The sequence below is a fragment of the Prionailurus viverrinus genome, chromosome A3 (assembly GCF_022837055.1).
Source record: "Prionailurus viverrinus isolate Anna chromosome A3, UM_Priviv_1.0, whole genome shotgun sequence".
NCBI classification, from domain to species: domain Eukaryota; kingdom Metazoa; phylum Chordata; class Mammalia; order Carnivora; family Felidae; genus Prionailurus; species Prionailurus viverrinus.
The window spans coordinates 28399639-28410387 of NC_062563.1; the positions used below are offsets into that span (position 1 = coordinate 28399639).

A 10749-nucleotide genomic window follows, 5' to 3' on the forward strand; every position below is an offset into this window, starting at 1 on the left:
TCCCTCTCACTCTCTGCCCCTCCCTGAATTGCATGTGCTATCTCTCTCTCTCTCTCTCTCTCAATAAATAAACTTTAAAAAAATCATTTTCATTATTTTTTTGTTGAGACCAAATTCCACTAGAATGAAATGATTTTGAGCAGTATACCCAGGGCTAACTATGAGAGTTTGCTTTTGGTGCCTGCATATTCTAAGCAACTTCTTACCTATACTCAGACCTCTAGACATCTAGTGTATTTCCCGTTCTTGGGTTTAGGAGGCTATCAACCAATTCTCTGTATGGAACTAAGTTTATAATAACATAAGAGTGGGGCACCTGGATAAGTCAGTAGATTGAGTGTCTGACTCTTGATTTCGGCTTTGCTCATAATCCCAGGGTTGTGATCCCACAGTCGTGGAATCGAGCCCTGTGTCAGGCTCCACGAGGAGCATGGAGCCTGCTTAAGATTCTCTCCCCCCACCCCCTCCTCTGCTCCTCTTCCCCACTAGGGTGCGTTCTCTCTCTCTCTTAAAAAAAAATAGTATAAGAGTAAAACAGATAATTTTAAATTTAACTTATATTTTTATCAAAATAATACATGTATATAATTTTAAAAGTTACATAGTTCTATGCTATAAGAATGAAAAGGAAACACAGAAGATTTTTGTCTACTCCTCCTTATCTCTAAGTCCTGCTCACCAGAGGCAACTATGTTCAGCTGTTTCTTTTAGCATTTATATCTATATTTCTAATCATATGTTCTTACTGTTCTTTCTTGATATTTCAGCTTTAAATTTTACCTGTTAACTTCTTTCAACATAAAATGAATATTTCGCTGAGTTATATCTCCCCTAACCCCAGTCTGTTTTTAGCACAATATTCAGTGTTTACAATAATTGTAACAGTTATGATGCAGGTTTGATTTTGACTAAGAGCCAAAATACCAGTGGTTTAAAAAGATAAAGTATAACCTGGTATGGCTGCTCTGCTCACAAAATATCAGAGACCTAGGTTACCTTTATCTCATTTCCTTTATTCCCAGGATCAAAAATGGCTAAGTACCCATCATGTCTACATTCTGTTCAGCAGCAAAAATTTCTTTAAGTGTACAACAGAGATTGTGTGTATCACTTCCCACATTTCATTGCCTAGGACTTAATCACTTTGCCACATCTAGCTGGGAAATGTTGTCCTTTGTCTGGTAGCTTTGGGCTCAGCTAGTAATTCTATTCCTATGGAAGACAAGAATGGACAGTAAGAGACAATCAGCAGTTACTGTTACTATGGAGGGGCACCTGAGTGGCTCAGTCAGTTAAGCGTCCAACTTCTGCTCAGGTCATGATCTCGTGGTTTATGGGTTCAAGCCCCGTGTCAGGCTCTGTGCTGACAGCTCAGAGCCTGGAACCTACTCCAGGTTCTGTGTCTCCCTCTCTCTCTGCCCCTCCTCCACTCACGTTGTGTCTCTCTCTGTTTCTCAAAAATGAATAAATGTTAAAAAAATTTTTTAATAAAAAAACCCCAAAGACTATGTAAAAATTATTGTCATTGCATTTCTTAATTTTATAGTGCTTTTTTTTTAATCATTGCCTCATTTCCCCCATTTGCTTAGTGTCTATATACTCATCCTTAATTCTTTTTAAAAATTCTCTGACATATAATGAAACCCCGTTTAGTATGGGCAAATATATCAATTGATTCATCAGTTCCATTTTTTTTTTTCTTGAAGACACTCTTTCCAGAGCTCATCATCCTTTTATTCTAATTGGGCTAGCTGCTCTCTAGGTCTTTTCTATAGTTTTTGTCTTGGGACATTCCTTTATCATAACATGGGAATTCCTTTGTCTCTTTCCTATATTAGTTTCTCTAGTTCTCGATGCTTTGATCTTCCTTTACTTTGAACTTTTTGGTGGTTAACATCCTCTCATAATTTCTGAGAGAAAGAGTGCATAGGAGATATACACCCTATATACAAATCTGAAAATTTCTTTATTTTACCTTTAACTTGATTGTATGTCTCTGAACCTAGTTTGAAAATAGTATCTTTCAGATGTTGAAGGCTTTGTAACATGTCTAGTCTTCTTGTGCTGTTACTGAAAAGCTAGATGCTGCTTGGTTGGCAATCCTTTATTTTCTCTATGGAAACTTTTAGATCTTTTCTTTACTCCTAGTGGTCTGAAATTTCAGGATGATGTGTTTTGATATGGGTCTTTTTTCATTTATTGTGCTGACCATGTAGTGGTTTCTTTATTCTGAAAGTTCATGTCCTTGAATTCTAGGAAATTTTATTGTATTTCTTGAATTGCCTCCTTGTTAATCTGTTCTATCTTTCTGAATTGCCTGTGGATCAGATGTTTGATCCCCTGAATTGCACCTTTAAATTTTAAAGAATCTTTTATCCCTTATATCAATTCCCTTTGTTTTGCTTTTTTTCCTATCCTCTAGAAAATTTCTTCAACTTTATCTTCTAGTCTTCATTGAATTTTATTTCTGCTTTCACGTTTTTTTGTTTTCCAGGAATTTTTCTTAGTTATTAATTATCATTTTGTTTTGTAGCATCCTTATATTTCATTTATTTATTTACTTTTTTAAACAGCTTTATTGAGGTATTATTAACATACAATAAATCATACCTATTTAAAATACAGTAGAACAATTTTGACATATGTATATACCTGTGAAACCATCACCACAATCAAGATAGTGAACGTATGTATCCATAACCCCAAAAAGTTTCCTTGTGCCTCTTGATAATTCTTTGTCCCATCTCTCCCACTGGTCCTCCTCCCACACCTCCAAGCAACCCACTAATGTGGGGTTTTTTTTTATATGAAATTTATTGACAAATTGGTTTCCATACAACACCCAGTGCACATCCCAAAAGGTGCCCTCCTCAATACCCATCACCCACCCTCTCCTCCCTCCCACCCCCCATCAACCCTCAGTTTGTTCTCAGTTTTTAACAGTCTCTTATACTTTGGCTCTCTCGCACTCTAACCTCTTTTTTTTTTTTTTCCTTCCCCTCCCCCACGGGTTCCTGTTAAGTTTCTCAGGATCCACATAAGAGTGAAACCATATGGTATCTGTCTTTCTCTGTATGGCTTATTTCACTTAGCATCACACTCTCCAGTTCCATCCACGTTGCTACAAAAGGCCATATTTCATTTTTTCTCATTGCCACGTAGAATTCCATTGTGTATATAAACCACAATTTCTTTATCCATTCATCAGTTGATGGATATTTAGGCTCTTTCCATAATTTGGCTATTGTTGAGAGTGCTGCTATGAACATTGGGGTACAAGTGGCCCTATGCATCAGTACTCCTGTATCCCTTGGGTAAATTCCTAGCAGTGCTATTGCTGGGTCATAGGGTAGGTCTATTTTTAATTTTCTGAGGAACCTCCACACTGCTTTCCAGAGCGGCTGCACCAATTTGCATTCCCACCAACAGTGCAAGAGGGTTCCCGTTTCTCCACATCCTCTCCAGCATCTATAGTCTCCTGATTTGTTCATTTTGGCCACTCTGACTGGCGTGAGGTGATACCTGAGTGTGGTTTTGATTTGTATTTCCCTGATAAGGAGCGACGCTGAACATCTTTTCATGTGCCTGTTGGCCATCCGGATGTCTTCTTTAGAGAAGTGTCTATTCATGTTTTCTGCCCATTTCTTCACTGGGTTATTTGTTTTTCGGGTGTGGAGTTTGGTGAGCTCTTTATAGATTTTGGATACTAGCCCTTTGTCCGATATGTCATTTGCGAATATCTTTTCCCATTCCGTTGGTTGCCTTTTAGTTTTGTTGGTTGTTTCCTTTGCTGTGCAGAAGCTTTTTATCTTCATAAGGTCCCAGTAATTCACTTTTGCTTTTAATTCCCTTGCCTTTGGGGATGTGTCGAGTAAGAGATTGCTACGGCTGAGGTCAGAGAGGTCTTTTCCTGCTTTCTCCTCTAAGGTTTTGATGGTTTCCTGTCTCACATTTAGGTCCTTTATCCATTTTGAGTTTATTTTTGTGAATGGTGTGAGAAAGTGGTCTAGTTTCAACCTTCTGCATGTTGCTGTCCAGTTCTCCCAGCACCATTTGTTAAAGAGGCTGTCTTTTTTCCATTGGATGTTCTTTCCTGCTTTGTCAAAGATGAGTTGGCCATACGTTTGTGGGTCTAGTTCTGGAGTTTCTATTCTATTCCATTGGTCTATGTGTCTGTTTTTGTGCCAGTTGTGGGTTTTTTTTCAATAATCGTCCTCATCTGTACTTCTATTCTAGAAATCTGATTCCAAGTACTAGTCTTCCTAAAAGGCGTTATCTTCATCCATAATTAAATGCTTTATTGTAGCTCAACTTTTTCTGGTAGGTTCATAGGTGCCCTATGGTGACTCCGATATCTTTTTGATCTGTGTCAAGAAACTGGGAGGTGTTTATAAAGCCATATTCCTCTGCCACTAAGATATATAGATATAATTTTACATTTATCACTATAGTTGTTTATAGTCACCCCCACCCCCCAGTACCTTTAAGGAAAAGAAGCCTGATGAGGCTGATAATTTTCATTGTATTTGAAGCCTCCCAAAGTCCTGTGGGTTGTTTTCTGCCTACAAGTCTAAACTAATTGCACCTTCCACGAGGGCCCTTTATTTACGTTAACATCAAAATTTTAAAAGACCTAACATTTGTATAACACGTTAGAAATTTGCATAACACTTTAAAAGTTCTTTTGCATGCATTTTCTCAACGAGCCAAGCTTGTATTCAGTGACCTATGGTTTTTTTTAAGTTTACTAATGAGTCATTTGCATTTCTCTATTTAAGGATTTCACACTCCCTTGTCAAAAATATCAATATTTTAGGGGCGCCTGGGTGGCGCAGTCGGTTAAGCGTCCGACTTCAGCCAGGTCACGATCTCGCGGTCCGTGAGTTCGAGCCCCGCGTAGGGCTCTGGGCTGATGGCTCGGAGCCTGGAGCCTGTTTCCGATTCTGTGTCTCCCTCTCTGTCTGCCCCTCCCCCGTTCATGCTCTGTCTCTCTCTGTCCCAAAAATAAATAAACGTTGAAAAAACAAAATTAAAAAAAAAAAATCAATATTTTATTCATCATGCATCCACAGCCTGCTGGACTTTTAATGATGTTGTTTCTCTTTCCTTTCTTCTTTTCTAATTATTTTTCCAGGAATCCAACAAGATGGGAATGCAGTACTTTAGTCTGATGAAGCTCTGCAGACACAGTGACCGAAAACAAGCTGCTGCCAAATTTTATAGCTTTCTTGTCCTAAAAAAACAGCGGGCTATTGAGCTGAGCCAGAGTGCTCCCTATGCAGATATCATAGCTACAGTGGGACCAATGTTCCATAAAATGTGAAGGAAATCCAGAACATGCAGATTTATGTCATATTTGGAATTTCTGTGTAGATGGGTCACTTTAATGCAGAAGCTGTCTGGAAGCAGCTGAAGGTCTGATCCATTTCATATATTAGCCAACTGCCTATTTTATGTTTGTAAAGTCAGAATAACCATAGCCAGAATTGGAAACCTGTTTGCTCACAGAAATACTGAATTGTAGCTAAGTAACATTTTTAACTTAGCTAACTTGAATGTATAGTATTTACCATTTCCCTGACTTGAATATTGCATTTAGAATATATTTTTAAAATACTATGTGCCTTCAAGAAATATTTAAGGATATTTTTTAAAGCTATTTTATATTGGATTATTTACTTAAGTTTTATGGGAGTAATTAATATTTTGTTTCCCCACAGGCGGTAATTTATTTGATTCTAATGCAAATCATCCTTGATTTGACCTAATGCCATATTTTTTAATCTCATATCTTAATTTAAAAGTCCTAAAATTCATCTTTGTCTTAAATTATCTGAATGACTTTTAGTCTATTTATGGGTTATTTAACATTTTATTTACTATTTAATGATTATTATAACTACCATTCGTGTGTCAGCAAAACTAAATCTCTTCTTACGTTGAAAAAATTAGCAGACACTTATTCAGCACGTTGCCTGCAGCTACAATTCAAGTAAAGGTCGTTAAAATAAATGTTCTTTTACTTGGTGTTTACTGAGCATTTTTTACATTAAAACCATTGTTTTTCTTTTTTCTTAGTTCAAGTTTGAGTTAGGGAATTTTCATATAATGCTCTGTGAGCTCCATAGTGTTCTATGAAGTGAAGCTGATAGTACTCTCTTAAATCTCCTTGTTATCTTCCTGCAAATGAAATCCTAAATGGCCTCTTTGAATGTATTAATTATAATATTGAAATGTCAAATTTTTAAACCTTTAAAAATTTAAAATATTTTAAAAATGTCTTTTATTCTTCTAAAGATACATGATTTAAAATCCAAAAAAAAAAGTCTTTTATTTTTTAAATTAACATATAGAAAAACTGACTTTTTCATTTTGGCACATAGTTCTGTGAATTTTAACACATGTCCAGATTCCTGTAACCACCACTACAATCAGGATACCAACAGTAACATCACCCAAAAAATTCCCTTGTGTTATCCCTTTGTAATCACTGCCTTCCCGCATCCTAACTCCTGCAACCACTCGTTTACATGACTATAGTTTTGGGTTTTTTTTTTAATGTTATATAAGTGGAATCCTATAATATGTAACCTTTTTGAAACTTTCGTTCAATATAATGCCTTTGAGATTTCTCCAAGCGGTTGCATGTATCAGTGGTTTGGTACTGTTTATTGCTGGGTAGTATTCTGGTGTCTGGATATAGCAGTTTATTTATCCATTTACCCCCTGGAAGACATTGAAGTTGTTTTCAGTTTTTGGCAATTATGAATGGAGCTGCTTAATATACTCTTGTACAGTTTTTGTGTGAACATAAGTGTATTTCTCTGGATAAATATCTAGCAGTGAGATTGCTGGGTCATATGGTAAGCGCATGTTTAACTTGATAAGAAATTATCAGGTTGTTTTCCAGAGTGGATGTACCTTTTTGGACTCGCACTAGCAGTATGAGATTTACAATTGACCCTTTGCTACCTTTTATTTTGACATAATTGTGGTTGTAAAAAATAATACAGAAAGACTTGTATAACCTTTACCCAGTTCCCCCAATTTTTGCATAATTTTAGTACACTATCATAGGAAACTGACACTGATACAGTCCATTCACCTTATTCATACTTCACCAGTTTTACATGCACTATTTGTGTGTATTTAGTTCTATGTACTTTATTTTTTTTAAATTTTTTTTAACGTTTTATTTATTTTTGAGACAGAGAGAGACAGAGCATGAACGGGGGAGGGGCAGAGAGAGAGGGAGACACAGAATCAGAAGCAGGCTGCAGGCTCCGAGCCATCAGCCCAGAGCTGGACGCAGGGCTCGAACTCACGGACTGCGAGATCGTGACCTGGCTGAAGTCGGACGCCTAACTGACTGAGCCACCCAGGCACCCCTAGTTCTATGTACTTTAATACATATGTAGCTTCATGTGACCACCACCACAGTCAAGAAACAGAATAATTCCATCACAAGGATCACTTGTTCGTACCCTTTTGAAGCCACAGCCACCTGCTTCCCTACCTTCCACCCTCGTTTCTGACAACTACTAATCTGTTCTCTATCTCCATAATTTTGTCATTCATGTGACTTCGCTAAACTTAAAAAATTAGTTTTAGGAGTTGGTCTTTTATAGACTCCTTGGGATTTTCTACATGGACAATCATGCTGTATACAAATAAGGACAGTTTCATTTCTTCCTTGTCAGTCTGTTTCCAGTGTGAGGAAGAAGGCATTCATTTTCACCATTCTGTATGATGTTAGCTATAACTGGTTTTGGGAGAGAGGAATAATTTTTATCGGGTTGAGGATATTCCTTTCTATTCTATTTTTTCTATTCTTAGTTTGCTGAGAGTTGGGTTTGTGTGTGTGTGTGTGTGTGTGTGTGTGTGTGCATGTATGAATCGATGTTGAATTTTGTTAAACACTTTTTCTGAATTGATTGATTGGTTGATGAAGTTTTTCTTTAGACCGTTAATATGGTGAATTACACCAACTGATTTTTGAATTTTTAAACAGTTTTGCATTTCCAGGTTAACTCTACTTAGCTATGATATATCTCTGGATTCAATTTGCTAATTTATTTTAACAGCTTTATTGAGACATAATTTACATACCATAGAATTCATCCCTCTTAAGGTGTTCATTTCATGATTTTTAGTATATTCAAGAATGCAGCCATTACCATTATCTAATTTTAGAACATTTTCAAAACTCAAAAAGAAACCCCATACTTATTACAGTCACTCCCCATTCTTTCTTTCCCCACAACTCCCGGAAACCACTAATGCACTTTTTAACTCTCAGGCAGTGTATGGTCTTTTGCATCTGGCTTTGTTCATTTAGCATAAAGTTTTCAAGGTTTATCCACATTGTAGGATGTATCTGTACCTAATTCTGTTTAATGGCCAAATCCATTATATGGATATACATTTTGTTTATCCATTCATTAGTTGGTAGATATGTGGTTCCCACTTTTTGACTATTATGAATAGTGCTGCTGTGAACATTAGCATATAAGTTTTTTGTGTATCTGTGTTTTCATCTTTCTTGGATGTATACCTAAGAGTGGAATTGCTGGGTCATATGATAACTCTATGTTTAACTTTTTGAGGAACCGTCAAGCTGTCTTCCAAAGTAGTTGCACCATTTTACATTTCTATCAGCAATGTATGAGAGCTCCAATTTCTTTAAATCCTCGTTCTTGCTTGTTATTATCTTTTTTGTTTTAATTACAGCTATCTTAGTGAATGTGAAATGATATCTTATGGTTTTGATTTGCATTTCCCTAATAACTAATGATGTTGAGCATGATTTCATATGGATTTGCTAGTGTTTTATTTAGGATTTTTGCATTTGTGTTCATGAGGGATATTGGTTCATGAGGGTATTTGTTTTTTCTTAAACTGTCTTTTTCTCAGGGCGCCTGGGTGGCTCAGTCGGTTGAGCGTCCGACTTCGGCTCAGGTCATGATCTTGTGGTTTGTGAGTTCGAGCCGCGCGTCGGGCTCTGTGCTTACAGCTCGGAGCCTGGAGCCTGCTTCAGATCCTGTCTCCCTCTCTCTCTGCCCCTCCCCTGTTCATGCTCTGTCTCTCAATAATAAATAAATGTTCAAAAAATTGTTTTAAACTGTCTTTTTCTCGTTTGGGTATCAGGGTAATACTGGCTTTATAAAATCACTTGGAAAGTGTTTCCTCCTCTTTTCTATTTTTCTGGAAGAGAATTTGTAGAATTAGTGTTATTTCTTTTTTAAATGTTTAGTAGAATTCACCAAATGAATTGTGATGCAGATCTGAAGATTTATATTTAGGAATGTTTATGAATTCAATTTTAAAAATAGTTGTGAGGTATTATCTGTTTCATTTTGGGTGACTTTATTTTTAATGTAAAGATTGATATGTTTGGACACAGATCTACCATTTTATTATTTGTTTACTATTTGTTCCCCCTATTTTTCATTTCTCTGTCCCCCCCCCTTCTTGTTTTATTTTGGAATATTTGAACATATTTTTAGAATTCCATTTTAATTTATCTGTTTTTTTACTGTATCTTTTGTTATAGGTATTTTTAAGGATCTCAAGGATTACGAAATATATACTTAACTTTCCACATTCTACTTAGAATTCGTATTTTACCATCATAGAAGTTCCCTTCCACTCCCTCCTTTATATTGTAATTATCTTGTCTACATATATTGAAGCCCCCATCAGACTATGTTACAATTTTTTTTCAACTGTCAAACTTATTTCAAATAATTCAAGAGGGGAAAAATAGTCTACTAAATTTACCCAGATCTTTACCATTTTTATTGTCCTTTCCTTCTTTATAGTCCACACTTCCTTCTAATATCATTTCCCTTCTGTCTGAAGAATTTTCTTCAACAGTTCCTTCAGAGCAGGTCTGCTGACAATGAATTCTTTTAGTTTTCCTTTATCTGAGAATGTCTATATCACCTTTATTCATGAAGGATACTTTTGCTGGATATAGAATCCTGGTTGACTGATCTTTTCTTTCCACAATTTAAACATTTTGTTCCATTTTTTTTTCTTGCCATCTATGGTTTTGGTTGAAAAATCCAGTTATTTAAATCATTCTTTCTGTATAATTAATACATCATTTTTCTCTGATTGCTTTCAAGATTTTTTCCTTAAGTTTTCAATAGTAACTGAAAATTATTATTTTATTATTATTGTTGTTGTTATTATTTGGTTTCTCCTCTTTACAGAAATTTTTTTAACGCTTATTTGTTATTGAGAGACAGAGAGTGAGCAGGGGAGGGGCAGAGAGAGAGGGAGACACAGAATCCGAAGCAGGCTCCAGGCTCTGAGCTGTCAGCACAGAGCCTGACGCGGGGCTCAAACTCACAAACTGCGAGATCATGACCTGAGCCGAAGCCGGATGCTTAACCGACTGAGACACCCAGGTGCCCCTTGGTTTCTCCTCTTTGGGTTTCACGGGAAAGCTGGAGTTTTATGGACTCTTCTCTGTTTTTTTGGCTTCCTCCCACAATTGCACCTCCCACAACTGGAGCCAAATGATGGGATGACTGAAGGAGGCAAGAAACATCTTGCCTCACCCTCTCTCAAGACCATAGTTACTCTGATTGGAGAAGTCTCCTCCCTCAGAATTTGAGGCATATGGGTCCCTGTTGGCCCAGTCCCCACTGCAAGATTGCCTGGGAGATGGATCATGAGACAATGGAGAAAAGATTAAAAAAGAAAAGAAAACTTGTCTTCCATCACTCACGTTGAGCTTAA

General features: G+C 36.6%; 1 protein-coding gene across 4 annotated transcripts in view; it reads left to right on the top strand.

The window, feature by feature from the left end:
• The window catches only part of RAD21L1 (RAD21 cohesin complex component like 1), a 30104-nt gene extending 24439 nt beyond the window's left edge, over window positions 1-5665 (top strand). For all 4 annotated transcript variants that reach the window (XM_047853264.1, XM_047853263.1, XM_047853265.1 and 1 more), the window contains one exon: window positions 5135-5665. In XM_047853264.1, the coding sequence (XP_047709220.1) occupies window positions 5135-5323 (189 nt within the window). In that variant the 3' untranslated portion in view covers window positions 5324-5665. The remainder of the gene's footprint in view (window positions 1-5134) is intronic.
• The last annotated feature ends 5084 nt before the right edge of the window (window positions 5666-10749 follow it).